The 17363-nt window shown below is 44.5% G+C and overlaps 1 protein-coding gene across 1 annotated transcript in view; it reads left to right on the top strand.

Annotated features, from left to right (window-relative positions):
- Nucleotides 1-2368: 2368 nt before the first annotated feature.
- AKT1 (AKT serine/threonine kinase 1) overlaps nt 2369-17363 on the top strand; it is a 77439-nt gene continuing 62444 nt past the window's right edge. The window contains exons 1-2 of the mRNA XM_054286714.1: nt 2369-2583; nt 9052-9227. Of these exons, the coding sequence (XP_054142689.1) occupies nt 9182-9227 (46 nt within the window). The 5' untranslated portion in view covers nt 2369-2583; nt 9052-9181. The remainder of the gene's footprint in view (nt 2584-9051; nt 9228-17363) is intronic.

The raw sequence follows: 17363 nt of genomic DNA, 5'->3' as shown, positions 1-17363 counted from the left end.
TAATTTTAAATATATCTTTAAGGACTACCTACATTTTAATACACGCTAAGTATTTTGTAAGTAATGCATGGTAGGTCAAAATGTGATCACAAACCCAGATTTTTCCTTTCCATTACCTTTACATCTTAGAGAGTTCCTACAGCCCTGGGTTCCATTCTGCCCTGGGTAACTGGGCCAGTACCACGGGGCCTGCTTACTCTGCTGAAGTGCCTGAATGGTACACTTTTAAAACTGTGCTAAAATATGCCCCAGTAAACCTAAAGGTGAGGCACAGAAAATCCCACACTGATGTAGCTGCTCTGCCAGCAGGAACTGCTCTGTATGTTGGTGGGAAAGGAGGCATTACTCTTTCTTCACCCTCCATGAAGAAAAGTGAAACATTTCTCCTCTGCCTCATTGTTGGCTCCTCTAGCACACCAGTGTACCCAAAATCCAGGAATCCATTTGATGCTCAGGAACCCTGATGACAGATATGATCAGGCAGACCTAGCTGATCACAACAGAAGAAGAAAGTGAATTTCAGTAAACATTTACAATCATCAAAATGATGTAGTAAAAAAGCCTCTTATTATATCCAATAGGTTTGTAAAGGCAGAGCTGTATTCCCCAGCTTTAGTGCTGTAAATGCGTTTTATGCACTTTTATGTTGCCAACAGTGCAAAGCTGTGGGAAGATGTGCTGTTTCCTAAATTCCAGGCAGCTTCCAATTGCAGAAATGTGATCATCAGTGATCGTACGTTTCTGAAGAAATCCAATCAGTTCTTACAGCCCAGTTAACGTTTATGGCACTGTCAGTTTGAGAATAAGCAAGATCTCTTAATGACCGAAGAAGACAAATTTTGATAGTGGGAGGGTGGAGAAACGTTAATCTGTCATTGGTGTTTCCACAACATTGTTTTTTAGACCAGAATGGCTCTCAAAAACCTTACCAAAAATATTGCCATGCTGTAAGCAACAATTAAAGCAATTTGTCATGTTTTGAGCCATTCCTACCGTGAAAGTAGGACGGCCTTGAGTGCAGTATCCAGAATCACTACCCCAGCCCCTCCACGGGCAATTTCTTAATTCAGCCTGTCCGATGTGGAAAGGGATATTGGAGCATGCTCCCATGTACTGTGGTACCTCATTAGTTAATCATCTGGTATTTTACGGGAGTGTAAGGGAAAACTCTGAGGGCAGAGAAGCAGAAATGGCACCCCATGCTTTTGAGGGGAGCTTGCTGGAAGCACCCCAAGAAGTTAAAAGGAGCCCGGCCCTTCCTAGAGTCTGAAATCCTGGGGCTGCCTGAGCCTCTCATCTATGTGGGGCAGGGTCCCTCTTTTTTGGGGTTGCCTTTTGTCCAGAGAAGGGCACTAATCTGGTGAAGGGGCTGGAGAACAAGTCTTACAAGGAAGAGCTGAATGAGCTGAGGGTGATTAGCCTGGAAAAAAATAGAGGCTCAAGGAGATTGTATAATTCTCTAGAACTCCGTGACAGGAGGGTGTAGCCAGGTGGAGCTCAGTCTCTCTACCCAGGCAATCAGTGACAGGACCAGAGAACATAGTCTAATGCTGCACCGAGAAAGGTTTAGGCTGGACATTAGCAAGAAATTCTTCACAGGAAGGGTGTTTTGACATTGGAAATGGGCTGCCCATTTCAGTGAGAGGCGGTGGAGTCACTGCCCCTGGAGGTGTTTAAGGAACGACTGGATGTGGCACTTAGTGCCATATCTAGTTGACATGGTGGTGTTCGGTTATAGGTTGGACTCGATGACCTGTCCTTTCCAACCTAATTGATTCTGTGATTCTGTGAAATTGTCCATGCTCCAGGCAGCCGTTCACAGGCCGAGTCAGGGCAGGCCACATCCCTCCGCTCCCGGGGCACAGCGTCCCCAGCGCCCTGCTCCGGGGCCGGGCCGGTGCCAGGGGAAGGGGGAACACCGGGCCGCCCGGGGCCAGGAAACGCCGCCCCCGGGGCTTGGGGCCGGGCCGGCGGGTGGGCGGAGGGGGCCGGGCTGGCGGGCGCTGCTCCGCCGCGCTGTGGGAGCTCGGAGGGTAGCGAGGCCACGAACCCCGTTCGGGGAGCGGCGCGGAGCGGAGCGGGGCGGCCCCTCGGCACGGGCGGGAAGCGGCGGCGGGACGCGGCGGCCGCTCCGCGGAGGGTGCGAGCGAGCGAGCGAGCGAGCGCCGCAGAGACGCGTGCGGGACGAGCCCGGCGCGGGCGGCGGGAGCACGGCCCGGGACTGCGGGGGGAGGCGGCGGCGGCGGAGCGAGGCGAGGCGAGGGGCGGCCTCGCAGGGCGGAGCGGCGGGGAAGGCGAGCCGGCAGCCGGAGCGGGTGTGCGAGCCCCACGGGCCGAGCGCCTACGAGAGGGGGAGGAGGAGCCGCCCCGCCGCCCGGGGATGGTGAGGAGGAGGCGGCGGCTGCCGGGAGCCCAGTGAGGCCTTCGCTCGGCGCCCGCCGCAGAGCCCGCCCGCCTCGCCGGCCGCCCCCTTCCCCCGCTCGCTCGCTGGCTCGCTCCCCGCCTTCCCTCCCCTTCCCCTGACTCCCTCCCCGGCTCCCTTCCCCTGCCGCCGCCGCCGCCTCCTCCCCGGGCTCCAGCCATGTAAGTGACCCGCTCCCCGGCTGGGAAGGGCTGGGGGAAGGAAGCGCCGGGGCCGGGGCCTGCTCGGCGCGGCCGCATTGTGCGGGGCCGGGAGGGAAGGGAAGGGCCGGGAAAGGGGGCGGCCGCTCTCCCTTCGCCTTCCCCGGGCGTGGGCTGCCCCGCCGGCCCCCAGGCACGGCCAGGCGGGGTGGGGGGCGAGGAGGCCCGGGCGGTAGGCGGCCCCGGCCGTCGGTCCGTGCTGCCGGCGGGCCCGGAGCGGACAGGAAGCTGTTGGCTCCCCGGGGATGCGGTGGGTGAGAGGGCGGCGGGGCGGGGGTCTCCCCTCGGGCCTGCCCCCGCCCCGGCCCCTGCGCGAGCATCCCCCGGGGAAACGGCGGTGGGGGCGGCTGGGGGGTGCCTTGTGATATTTCTTGTGATATTCCTGAAACAGCGACGAGCAAAGTAGCCGAGGGCCCCCCATTTTCCCACCTCCCCCGCCCCCATTTTCTCCCCTTGTCTTCTGCGGCCGCGTTGTTCAGCCCAGCTCCGCTTTGCGGACCACTGAGTGTTTGCCGACGGGGGTGTGATTCCCTCCGTGGGCATTTCGCGTGTGTAGGTGGCTGTGCAGCGCTTGTGGACTTGATTTTTTTTTGTCTGTCTTTTTTTTATTTTTTTTTTGCAGTCGTGTTTTGCAGAGGTGTAGGGAGCTGTCTGCAGAATCCCCCCCGCCCCCCCAGGTGAAGCAGTTGCCGAAATGTTCTTAGAGACTTCTAGGACTTGTGTCTGTTTCTTTGTAAAACACATAATCAAGCATATAAACGTTCTGGTACTTTCAATTCATTTTACTGACAGGACGCTACTGATGCAGATACAGCTTGCACCTTATTGGTGGTGTGTGCCTCCCCCAGGGCCACCCCGGTGGGAAATATTTAACTGTTTTGCTTTGTTTTCCTACCACCTCTATCATGTAAGAAGCAAATCCATGATTTTCTCTTGTTTGTTTTATTTATACCGCAGGAGGGATGTACATTTCAAAATACAGTTATAAAAGGGAGTTACTAACACTTAATGCTCAAGAGTATTTGTTTGCAGGTAAATAAATTTGACATACTGCATGACTAGTAATTACTTTCATGTAGTAGTTAGTTTCATGGTGACAGCCACAACATTTGTCTGAGTTAGCAGATTTAAAGACACTGTGCAACTACCTTTGATTTTTTTTTAAATAGTAGGGTTTGTGTTGTGTGTGGTGTTTATAGAACTGTTTTTGGTGTGCAGGAGTGGTAAATCAAATTTAAGAATTGATCCAGTGTCCACAAGTCACTTTCAGCTCCAGTATTCACTTACGGTCTTATAAAAATGTTCTGTAAGTGATTACATTAACAATTAAATAGTTTCACGACTGTCTTGATTTCTTTGGGGACTGAACAAAATCTCAGTTACAAATACTTTAAAATGGAATTTGATTAAATATATCTCAGGTTGGTACCAGAGTTCCGGGCGGCACAGTTCTTAAATTATATGAGCATAAACTGTAAAAAGACTTGTCCTTGTTTGGGAACATAAAGAAGATTTTGTCTGGGCTGCAGAGGGGCTTATGAAGAAGTCACTTTTCTGCCATCACTCAGTTTTGAAATAGGTAGCTTAGTTTGTCCTATCAAACTGTTGTTGTGTTTGCAGCACAGACAGTTGGATGTCGTAACTGTGGCCCCTCACCTGAACAGCATTAACCTCCTGTCTATTGATCAGAGACAGGAGAGCACAAATATTTCAAATTACAATTTTGTAAACCTAGATTAGGCTAATAGATTGGAGAAAAAAAAAAGGGGGGGGGCAGGGGGTATGTGGCTGTAGAGATTTTTGTTTTCCAGTTGCCATTTTCCCCATAACTAAGTATCTGAGAATCCTGTGTGAACCTTGTGATCTGCTGCACTTGCTGCCATGAAATTCCAGTATGGATGTGGTGTCTTGGACACACAGAGCACACAGTAGCAAATACTGGTGGCCACACCTCAATCGTGGCCCACAATGCCTTTTTGTAAGGGAAGCTAAGATGGTGGCACAACCTGGTCCTTCTAAGCTTCCTTGAAAGCTGTCTGCCCAGATTTGGTAACTGGGTCATGGTGTGAAGCTGCTGCTGGCTCAGAGGGCCTTGAGTGCGTTGGAATCACTGCAGCTCCCGTGAACCAGCTGGGGCAGGATTTGCGTAAGGCAGGAGATGTACTTCACTGGTCAAAGCCTGGTGGGAACATCTATCTGTACGCTCCACTTGGAACGCTGGCTGGAGCCCAACTTTGTTGTGTCTGTGCTGTTTTGGTGCAGTTGGCTGTCAGCTGGGAGCTTGCACTGGGGAGAGAGGGAAGGTTGCTCGTGGCATCCCATGTAACGGGCCTGAACGCACCGCCCTGGCCCAGTCCAGCTCCTCATCTGCTCTCATGACAGTGTCATGTGGCCACAGTAGGCAAACTTGGGCGGCTGGATCTTGTTTTGCCTGGTCCTGCTGCTCTGCGTTATGAGAACATGTAAGGATGTGCAGCACATTTGGGCTCGCAGTGTCCTGGGAGAGTCGGGACTGTGCCACACCAGGGCAGTGGGCAATGCTGGTGGTGTGACAGGCTGTGGGTAGCTGGTGTTGTGACAGGCAGTGTTAGCCCAGGGGAATGCTTTTTTGTAATCTGCTTTCTGATCTGGGCTAACGAGTGCAGCCCAGACACAGTGTGACATGCCAGGACTGAGGCTGGTGGGTCAGTCTCCCTTTAGTCCCTTGCTTGCTCTCCCTCATGAAGGTGAGGTGATTACCATAGGTGCTCCTGCATCCCATAAGCTTAAGCTTCAGCTTAATGGAAGACTTCCTTTTCTTCCTGATCTGCTCTAGGGTGTGAGTAGAAACAAATACAAAACTTTGCATTGGAAAGAGGACAGGAAGTACAGATTAATATTTCTACTTTCTTAGAGAAAAAAGAAGGTGAGGACAATGTATAGAAGAGAACGAGAGAAGGAGCTCTAACACGACTCTCCCAAATATGGGAAAGGTGGTTCTGCTCCACCTTCTGTTGGATGCTTGGTTTGACTGACTCCTTAAATCAGGTTTCATTGCTGCAGTGCCTACAGAAGTGAGTTATCTCATTATTTATGAAGAACTTAATAACCTTTAAGGCATTAATATGGACGCAAAACCGGTGTCACCATGATACAATGCTGATGTCATGCCATTCATGATTTACAGCACTTCAGCTGCGTGAGGACTATTGCAGTGTTAAAAAAGTATTAAAGAAATGCATGTTGAAAAACAAGCAAAGAGAAGACTAAGAGAAAGACCAAGTTGTTTAGCTTTTGACAGTATTCAGTCCTCTGCAGACACAGACTGGAGCAGCCAGGTCATACTTACCTCAGATGCCCTCTCTTCACTGGGAACCATTCCTAGATGGCCATAAATGAGGACTGTAATCATTCCTTTTCTTTTTTTTTTTCTTTTTCCCCTCTAAGGATTTTATGGAAAAGGAACTTTTTCTGGTTTACACATCTTCAGTAGTACATTGACCTATAGTTAACTTGCTCTTCTATTCCGAGAAATCACTCTTGCTTGCTGCCACTGTCTTCAATAACGTCTCTTACTAAAATAGATGTATTAGGCACAGCTTGAATGTGTGATTTAAAATACAGCAGATAGAGCAGGTTTGCTGCTGCTGGAGCTGTGCCTATGGACATCTTGTTAGACAGTGAGAAGGGATCCCCAGCTCTTCACATTGCAAATTAAAAATAGCTTAAGTTTCTCCATGAATAAGTGCTCTGACATGGCTGACTGAAGGACTGAGATGGGACCCATGATGCAGGTTGGTGTCAGGAAGTGTTTAATGTTTTTCCACTTTGTTGTGCCATGGCTTCTTTACAAAACTCTCCACCCCCTTCACCACCCCTCTCCCCTGAAAGGAGGTGGGCAGGTAAAGACACATCCCTGAGTGCATGGCTTCAGTAGCAAGTGGGAAATGTTTCTTGGGTAGAAATGGTAGGGAAAAGGCAGTCCAAGCTGCTTGGACACCACAGAGAGAAGAAAAAATAGTCCCTCTGAACTTTGTATTTCTTCGTTGATCTGCTTTTTTTGGCTCTGTTGTCATTCAAATTTGGATTATTAAATGACAGTTGAGCTGATGACAAGCAGGAAGCTGCCAAGTTGTAATCCTGACAAGTGTTAAAGCAGGAAAACCTGGAGTAAGTTAGCTGCAGATTGGAGAGTTATGGTCTTTCATGCTTTTTTATGTTTTTAATAATAGTATTGCCCTTTCTACAGCCTAGTTTGTCTTGTAGCTTCCATTTTTGTGTATGGTTGTTGGAAAGGATATTGATTGCTCAGTGCCTCTAAATGGTTGAATTCAGGATGCAGAGGTAGGATTGCGCAGTCCCTGCACCCTGTGTGACACAGAGTTTAAGCGCTAACTTTCACACCTGGGTGTTGGATTTCCATACTCAAGCTGTGATAATCTTGGGGGTTTTGTTCGACACTTTGCAAATTGCTCAAGCCTCAGACTGAGGTCTAGTCTCCTCTTGCCATCAGCAAGCAAGTCTAGCTTGCATGGCTGTTGTGCATTGTGCATGGCCATTTTGAAAGGAAAAAGCCTGCTGTGTTTGTGGGGTTCTATCCTAATTGCTCTGGAGCTCAAGGAGTTTTTTCCAAGGTATCTCTGGCAGCTGTGGATTACTGGTCTCTATTCTGCAGCATACAGTGTTCTCATATTTATTTATGAAATTAGGAATTATTACATGTCACTTGTTCCAGTGTAATTTTTTGTGTATCTTCACTCCCTCAGGCAAACATCTGTTTCGCGGAGTTGATAATTCTAACTAGTGAGATCGGCAGATTTGTAATTTGGAAAAAAAAAAATCCAAACTCACCTTGTTTCTGGGAGAACTTCAACATAAACTGTTAACTGGAAAAGCTGAGGAACAGTAACAAACAGTGTAGGTTTGTAGGCAGAATGTCAGGGGAGTGACCTCCTTTCTCCATCCATTTCTGCTGGCAGTGATGGAACTTGTTCAAATTCCAGCTCTGTGCTTTGAACACTGCCTGTTTCAGATCACTGGGATGTAGTACAGAGCCCTCTGCCCCTGCTGGGGTTTCAGTTCTAGGTTGGATTCATTTTGACCACCTGTTTTCTTCCATCCAGTGTTGTGTCTTAGTGAGTTATGGGGAATTAGTTGCTTTTTAATCTAGTTTCTGATGGATGGCTATCACCTGCAATGCTCAGAGATAATTGATGCACACGTGCCAAATGCATGCAGAGATGGTATATATTTGTCAGGTGGGAATGGGATGTCTCTGTGGTAGGTGAGAGACTCCAGTAAAAGCTGAGTCTTTGGTGGCAGTTTACAAATGCTGCTGGGTTTTGTTTTATTAAACTTGATGGTTACTGCTGGGAATTTGTCACCAGTTAGGTTTTTTGATCATTCAAATAATACCAAATTAGATGGCAGCATGGACACTTCAGCATGCATAGAAGAAATAAAGAAAAACAGGGAATATTTGTATCACAAGGAGAAAAATAATCAGATTCAATTTAGAAAAATAATAAAAGTTAATGCATTTGGGAAGAGATTACATTCAGTGAGGGAGAGAAATGCACAGAATGTTTCTGTGGTAGTCAGCCATGAGCAAGGCACATTTTCAATAAGAAATGGCAATCTTGAGCTATTTAGAGAGGGATTTTGTCTCATGAAACAGAGGGATAAAAGTCCCAGGTTGTGCTTGGGTATATTTCATTGTGAGAAAGGCAGCAGCAAACTGCAGCACACTTAAGGAAGAGCAATAAAATTGATCAGAGTGCTGTAAGGGCTGGTTTAGGATAACAGTAAGGTACATGAGCTTATCTGTGGCTGTTTGTATACATCTAGGAGAGGTAGAAGTTAGAAATATCAAAGTTAGAGAAGATACTTTTTGGGGAGTCAAGGAGATCTGAGTGGGATTAAGGGGATGATGCTGAAGGTAGGAAAATTGTGAGCAGGATAGGAATATTTACTGTCAGAGGTTTATCTTTAAGACACACTGTGTGCTGGTTAATAGACTATTATCAGGCTGTAAAGAAACCTTCCAGGAAATGTTCTGGAAGCCTTCCTTACCAGGAAACATTGCAAACTGGTTTTTGTGATATTTCAGAATTTTTATTGTTGCAAAGAACGAGGTGGTGTTGCAGAGATGGGGGTCTACTAGGGAAGGTCTTGAATCCACCTGTAATTCAGACAGCACCTGGTGTAGTGTTGTGAGTCTGCCCGTGATCAGCCTACTCAGTGAAGAAGCAGGACTTTAGCAAACTTGTATTTTGGCGCCTCTACCCGCCAAGATAAATTCTTGTGGAGAGCTAAGCCCTTGCTTAAGATGTGTAATAATAATAGAACAGAAAAATCCCAAACCAGCAATGCAGCAATGAAAAGTACTCCCTGTTGTATATCTGCGACGTGCTTTGAAATGATGGTGTACTCTTCTTTTGATCCTTTTAGAAATAGCTGGAAAGGAGGAAAACGGAGGAGAAACCCTCATCCCTCTTGTGGAGCCTTCTGCTGGAGTTCAAGAATTTCAGCTGAGTGATCTTTTGCCATAAACTGGTTTTCAAGAGACATTCCTGCCATTATGAATGAAGTAGCGATAGTGAAGGAAGGCTGGCTTCACAAACGAGGTGAGTGACTCTTCCCTTCTGGACAGTGAAATGACTCCAGTCCCTCTCTAATCTGGTGTTTAGCAGCATGTCCTCAAATAATCCATTATTTTCCTGTTCATCCTAGTGGGAAACAGCACATAAGGAGTGTGCCTAACTTTTTTTCAAGTGTTAGAAAATGCATGCATAAGGGGTTTTCTTGTGTGTGTGTGTGTTCGTGTGTTCACCAAAAATTGGTGTCAACTGCTTTGAAAATGATGATAAAGGTAGCAGGTGAAGGAGATATTACTTAGAGTGCTAGAGGTTAAACTGTAGTAAGTAATTTTGGTTTGTTTGTAGCTTTCCTTTTTATGCTAGAAGGGACAATTAAGATCAATATTTTTGATCAGTGAAAAATATGCTTGTATTTTGTGAGCAATTCTGTGCTTTTGCAGAGACTTGCTAGAAAATGTGCTATTCTGTGTGTGTCTGAATTGCTCTGGGTACCAGTGTCCTGGACAGGAAAAACAGCCTTGAGTTTCTGCACTCTGTGCATTTTGGTTGTACCATGAACAACATTTGATTTTTATAAAAAGCCTTTATTCTTGACAGAGTGGCAAAACTGAAAAGACAGTCTCATGTATGGTTAGGCTTTTGCCTTCTTTTCTTCCCAAAACAGTGTGTTTGGGTTTTTTGGGGAGGTGTTAATTTTCTAGTACCACAGCATTGATCCTATAGGGTATTACCTGTTCCTTTGTACTCTACTATTGTTTCTTGGAAAGAAGAGAGCAGTGTTAGGTACTTTCCATGATAGTGTCTCTTTTCTGGACCAAAACCAGGATCTGTGTGCTCCAGCAGTAGGGAAACTTACATGGTTCTGCAGACTCAGGATATTTCTAGAGGGTTTGCAACAACTTGCCTGAAGGTGCAAAGGTATATCATAATTATTTATTGAAGAAATTTGAAATGCATTATCCTGACCTTGGTAAAGGCTGGTGGTTCTTTGGCAACAATAAGAAATATCTAGGAATTTAGAAAACATATTGATCATGTGTATTTAACAGGGTGGAAGTGTACATTTCTAACAATAGGATATGCAGTGTAGTTTAGCAGATTGATGCTTGATGTACAAATGTTTTGTTTAGGTTTTTTTAGAGGGGTGTGTGGGATTTTTTTTGTTCTGGTTTATTTCAGTTGGAAACACCCTTGCACTCATTAACTTAAGTAGCTCATTCAGTAATTCTGGTGTACCCAGGCTGCTTTGTTCTGACAAAGTATTTGAGAAATATTCTGTGTTTGGATTAAATAGAAGAAAAAAGCACAGAATTATACTTCCCATTCCCATTTATGAATCTAGAAACTCTTCAAATCAGAGATTTTTTTCCCTTTTGTTTTAAACAATGTTTTCAGGCTGAGGGTTTTTGGTCATGTGTTGTTGCAACTCTTCCTATGCTTACCTGTAATTTAAAAAAAAATCTGTTATTTTGAGGAGCACTGCACAAAAATCTGAGGGAGAAACATTTATTTTAAACAGTATGGAAAAGGCATTATCAGGATGATTCAGAGGCACGTGTGTCTGAAACTTTTAAACAATCATGTTGTATTTCCAGTTTGTCTGTGTTTAGTTTTGCAAACCGAATTTTTGTTGTTTCTAAGATTACAATAAAACTACTTTCGAGTAAGGAGACCTCTGGAGGAGGTCTTAGTAAAAGATGCCCAGATCTCCTGATTTTTTTTTTTTTGTTATTTTAAAATTGCCTTAGAGAAACAGATTATTATCTCTGATGAATTGCTGATAATATTATGATGAGATTACGTGCTGAGCACATTCCAATTTTCAAAATGTTACTCTGCATGTTCCGCATATTTGATGCTGCAAATTTGTGCCTAAACTCCTAAACTGTTAAACATACCTTGGCATTTTTTGGATGCCAGGTTTCTTAATCTTTTTAACCTGTTTCCCAGTGTCCTTTTGCCCTCTTGGTATGTGCAGGACAACTATTTCATTCCAGTCCATTGGCTTTGCAACTGTTAATTTGGTGTTGTCCTCGTGAGGAGGTTTTTAGAAAGCAATGCTCTATTTTCTCTTCAGCCTGCTGGTGTCAGCCCTGGGAATCTCTTGGTTTTTGTATCTGTTCAGGGATAGGTTGACAAATTCAGTTGATTTGGCTCTGTCTTTGCTGGGGAGTAACTTATCCACTCTGTGTATGCGTGTGTTTTGTTAAACATCTTTTTTTTTTAATAATCTACATTTATTACCAGACACTATCAGTTTGCTGGCTCTGCTAGATTAAGTGCTTCAACCACAGGATGTTTCCAAAACTGATGTCTGATACGGTGAGCTTCTGAAGTCAAGGCATAAACAATAATTAGTGCAGGGAGGGACTGCTAAAGGGGGGATTTCAGATACAAGAAACATATATGTGTGTGTGTATATGTAAATGTGTGTGTATGTATATATATAATATTTTAGATCATTTATAAAATCAAAATTTGCACTGCATGTGCATTTTAAAGATCCTAAGGTTTTCCACATGCAGATGTATTAGGTAGTGACTGGCTAAAATCCAGATTGGGCAATGATGTTCTCTGAGCCTAACGTTCCCCTTAGCTTTGGTTGGATTTGGTGTCTCTTACAGTTCCTGTCCTGAGCAGTCAAACAGCATGGCTGCCTGCAGTTAAACAGTTGCCACGTCTCACCCCAGCAGTGGCTTAATTTTGGTGGTTTTAATGATTTGTGTATGTATAAATCAGGCTGCAAAGTGCTCTGGAGCCCTTCTGGATGGCAGGTGTAAGTAAGCATAAAGCCATCATTAGCAGGAGCAGGTGTTTCGGCCTGGCAGGGAAGTAGCAGGGCTTTCTAGAACTGTGTAGTTGTTTTCTTCTGTCAGCATGCTTTACATTTATGTTTTTGTTTCCAAGATTAAAAATACAAATGGAGAAATGAAATTCAACATTGCTGCCTGACTGAGAGCTGGTGGCAGTTCTCTAAGTCAGTCACTGAAGGAAGCTCCACTTCCAGTTTGTGCAGGGGCCAGTTGTGTCCATGACATGTCTAACCTCAACCAGGCAGAAATAAAAGAATTCATGAATGAACTTTGCCCTCCCCATCCCTTTCCCCATTGGTGCTGTTACTCAAATCCCAGCAAGGACAGACTCCTGCGTGTATACCTGCATGGCTGGACTGTTCCAGCACACAGGTGGGAGCTGTGAAGGAGCTCAGGTTGGTGCATCCAGCCTGTGTGTGTACATCCAGGGTGTGCAGCCCTGCTTGTGTGACACTGAGGGTTTGGTTTAGTGGGAGAGGATGGGGGAAATGGTTCGATGCAGAGGTGCTGTAATTGTGATTGAATATGAGGAGAGAAGGAGAAAATTATCTGCCCAAATTGCTGCTTGTTGAGCTCTGAGATTATAGGTTTTCTGAATGCATGTCATGAGGATCCTTCATTTTGGTCGTGTGTGGGGAACTTTTTGGAGAACAGAGGTGTACCCAAGTGTATTTTACTTGCTTTGCTGATCCATCTTAAAGATCTCATTGGATTTCTTGCATCTTTCTGCTCTTGTCCCTGTTTATAAAGGTCCTTCTATTGTTTTCAGTCTTCATCCTGTTTTTTTGTTTTTTTTTTTTTTTTTAAAGTCTTTCTGCATGGCTAACAAAGAGGGGATTGTGTGTTTTGATACTCTGTCATCTCTGTCCTCCCTAGTATGTCCGGTTTTCTTATTAGGGCATAAACTTGTATGAAAAAAAGGAGTCTTTTGGAGGCAGGGAAAGAGGAGGAGGGAAAAATACACACTGACATTTGAAAAAGGAAATTGAAAAATCTCAATTTCTCAGTCTGAGAAATCAGAAGCAATTATAAGGAGCTGGAGAGACTTGTGTATTCATCCATTAATATTTAGCAGGAAATGCAGAGCTATTTTGTTTTTAAATAGCATATTAGCACCATGTAGTAATTTGAACCATGAAAACCATAACATGTCCTCCAAATGCCATTTTTTGTGGACTTCAGGCAGGCAAAACTATTTGACTGATGGAGTCTGTAGCTTACAAACTGATCAAATCTAATAGAGGCCTTAAAATGAGAAATAATACATAAGATACCTACTCCACTTCTGGATATAATACTTTTTTTTCTTTTGGTTAAAGAACTATTTCTGTACTGAATGGAGTGATACAGACAACCTAATAAATAACAAGTGGCCCATTGTGATTTTTCTTGCTATAGCTTCATTGCATAAAGTGAATGCAAGATCCATATGTAAAATACAACCCAGGACTAAAATGCTGATTGTTGCTCTTTTTAACTTTCCCTAGCAGAATAGCACAGATGGTGAACTTTACCTTTGTTATTTGGAGCACAGGTTCGTACTTCCAGTATTCTGTTAGTGTGAATCAAAAGAGGATTTTACAAGACATGACCAGATATATTTTTAAGCCAAGGAGTCTGGTGTTGCTGTTTTTCTTCACCTCTTCTTTCTTCTCTCTTTTCTGTTCTCACCATGTTCCCTACCTCTTTTTCTGTGTGTGTGTGTGTGTTTTATTTTGGGGTGTTTTTTTGTTCTTACCTTGGCTTCTGTCTGTCCCTGGGATGTAGTGATGCACTGTCCTGGTGACCTGTGTAGTCAGAGCCTTTGAGGTTCAGATTAGTTCAAGGATCGTCTGCTTTTCATGGCATTTCAAAGAATGGCTGTGGCACTTGATGCAAAGGATCCTCAGAGCCATCTGAAAAGATGCCAGCTACAGAGGGCACAGCTGCTTCAGGGAGGAATGGAAAGGTAAGAGACAAGATAGGGACCGAACAAAAAACAGAGTGGGGCTGAAGGAAGAATGGAGTGAGGAAGTTGTGACAGAGGGAAAGAAGCTGATGCTGTTTCTAGAACTGAAGGGCTGGGTTTATAGGGAAATCTGTTGCTCTTCTTGTTGGAAACAAAAGATAAGCTGTGTCAGTTTGTGGTTTTCCTTGTGTGTCTCTTTTTCAACACAAGGGGCAATAGTTTTGCAATTCTAGCTCTTGGTTGCTTTCATTTTGCTTGTCCTGTTCTGGGAAAAGGGGACTGGGGAGGAACCAGGAAATTGTCAACTAATAAATCTGACCTTGGGGGTAGGCAAGATGCTAGAGACATTAAGAAAGGATGAGATCACAAAACATCTGGAGAAATATGAGCTGATAATGGCTAGTCAGCTAGACTTTTGGAGGGTAATCTCATCTGATGGAATTATTTGTGGAGTGATCATAGGAAACAGGCTGGGTCCAGTGTACTGTAAAAAATTTGCTCTGGATGACAGGGGAAGTCAGAAACTGAGAATCAGCTGGTGCAGTGTAACTGTACTGTGCTTCATCTTTGAAAGAGCTGGTGTAGCCTAGAAATGGCTCATCTTCCTTTCACAGAGCAGACCACTTGTCTTGGAGTGTTTCTGTTACTTTCCAGCAACCTTTCAGAAAACTGTCTTCCAGAACATTTTTGCATGAAACCCTTTCTTTATTCTACAGCTTCACATTTTTGAAGGGTGACATCCAAATGTTTCTTTCTTCAGTAAAAATTACTTCCAAAAAGTCTTTATTCTAACATTTTCACAAAACACTTTCAGTTCTTTAGAGAAGTGGTGCTGGGTTAGATGTGTTTTTCATTGATTGTAAACTGACTGGAGCTTACTTGGAAGTGAGACTGAGCACTCTGTCTTTGAATGGCAAAGAGGAAGAGCTGGGATGTTGATGCCCAGGTTATTTATGTCAGTCCTGGAAGTTTACTTTCATATTCTGTTTTATTGCACATCAGAAGCGAAACAAACTAGGTCTCAATTTTATCTCCAAAAGCGGGGTAGCGTCATAGATTAATGTTACTTGTTATTAAAAGGGATTTGAGAATGAGGGATCTAGGACATTGCAAGCCCTGTAAAAGCAAGCCTAGGAATGCATGATACAGTGGATCATGCAGAAAGTGCCTGTATTGGCTTTGATTTTCTTTTTCATGGTTCCTTCCTTTTGAAAAAGGGAAAGGTAGGCCTCTGAAAAAGAAAAAACAGCTGTCCATGTTTTCTGTTCTTTTTTTCTCTCAGTAGGCATATTGAGAAGTCATCAGGTTTGGATGTAGGAAGAAAGAAGTTCTGAGTGAGTGTGCTATTTTGAGGTAAAGAGAGAGGAAGAGAGCAAGCTTGCTCATTCCTGCAGAGGTGATTTTAGGCAAGGTGCTGTGCCATGCATTTAAGATTTGGCGCCTTGTCCTCACTTGGAAATGTCTTCCCCTGCAGCCCCTGTGTGGATGCCAGAAGGTTCCTTCCCTTCCAGCTGGTGCTGCTGCCACTGTGTAAGCACTGTCAGCTGCACTCCTTGTCTTTGCCTGTGCCTTCCCCTGCCCAAACTTGCTCCTGGTTATCCCTTGTAGCCTGAGATTCTGCCATCTGAAAAAGCTGGTGAGGACTTCGATGCTCTTAGAGCAGTACATGGTGACATGAGGTCTCTCTCTTTTCATACACTTTCTGTGTCACTGATAATTCTCTTAAAAATTGGAGTCAGATTCATTTGGGAAACAGACCTTGATATCTGCTGGGGAAAAAGAAAAGGATTTGCTTAATAGCTCAACGTTTAATTTTAATGTATTTTAAAAGAGAGAGCATTGTAAAAACCAAATACTTGTCAGCTGTTTGGGGTTTTCCCCATTTTACATATTGGAGTAACTGATTTACAAAGAAAAAAATTAGTTAAGCCTTATTTAAAAGTCATCTCTCATGGGGGAAGACAGAGGAGGGATTATTATTTTCAGATGCATTATGTTGTAGGTACAATATGCTTCTTAAAGGGGGAACAAAAACCAGGAAACTATGTGAGGAAAGAGGAAGAAAAAGAATGGAGAAAGAAAAGCACCATATTAGGTGTGAAGTAGTGTGTTTTTGTGAGAAATATTTACTGCAGCTGAAAGGGGGAAATAATGAAGGCTGACTTTGAGTGCAGTTGGTAAGCATGCTACAGACCTCTGGGGTTATTCTCCCACCTCTTCAAGCTGAGCCAAAAATGTGAAAAAGATAGCTGGTCAAATAACATTGTGAAATTTGTCAGTTTATTCAAAAGTGCATGGTCATATTTGAGGACAGCTGAGGTAAACAATCATCACAGACTGTGGGCAGTCAGTTACTCTTTCCCCTGAGCCTCTTGGGTAAGTTGGGAGAGCGTGTTTTGAAGTGCTGTCCAAAACCCAGCCTTTGGTGAACTGCATGTAGAAATACACTTTGGAGCCAGTGGTTCTGTGCATGGTGCAGTGGTATTTCATGCTCTTAATGAGACTGAGGGCAGCATCTGAGTAATTTATGGGGCTGTCAAATCAGTCTCCTCTGCCTGGGCTTTACTAGTGGTCTCCTAATGAGAACCACAGGATAAGCATGCCAGCAAAGTGGGCTTTGTGTTGGTGGTGAACCAGAGCCTTCACAGGAGATACCTGTTTTGGGAGGGAGCTCCAGCCTTGGAATGGTTGGGGTTGGAAGAGGCCTTGGAAGATGATCTAGTGCAGCCCCTGGGTCACAGGCAGGCACACCTTGCCCTAGCTAGACCATGCTGCTCAAAGCCCTACCCAAGCTGGCCTTGGACAGTTTTGGGGATGGGACATCCACAGCTTCACTGGGCTGCCTGTGCCCATGCCTCACCACCTTCAGAGTGAAGAATTTCTTTATTAAACATTACATAGTCAAAATATACTCTGTATTTTAGAACCATAACCTGTCACAATAAATAAAAAGCCTCTCAGTTTTTCTTAAAAGTCCTCAGTATGTATAAAAAGTGAGCAGTAAGGTCTCTCCAGAGCATCCTCTTTTCAGGCTGAACAGCCCCAAACTCTCTCAGCCTGTCTCCATAGGAGAGGTCTTCAAGACAAGCATTATTTGCTGATGGAGACTCAAGAGGTTGACACTGGTGTGCCCTGAAGTGAACTTCAGGTGCTGATGGAGGTCAAGCTGCTTACAGCACTTGCTACTAATTCTCAAATTTTAAGTGTAGCCCTTATGTTTATGTTGGCTTTATAAATCAATTCCCACCTGTAGAAGTCCCAAGGTTTTGAAAGTTTTGCCTGTTTTTCTTCCTGAAGCAAAGAAGTTTGCTAGTCCTCATGACGTTGAGAAAAATTTGAAAAGATAAGCAGAGCCTGCTTCATGGTTTAGAATAAGCAGAACAAAAAGGGCTGTTTAATTAC

This window comes from Melozone crissalis, unplaced genomic scaffold (genome assembly GCF_028551555.1).
Source record: "Melozone crissalis strain CALT ecotype California unplaced genomic scaffold, PUWL_Pcris_2 ptg000056l_1, whole genome shotgun sequence".
NCBI lineage: Eukaryota > Metazoa > Chordata > Aves > Passeriformes > Passerellidae > Melozone > Melozone crissalis.
The sequence above is the reverse complement of the archived record's forward strand: the minus strand, read 5'-3'. Positions and strand labels throughout refer to the sequence as shown.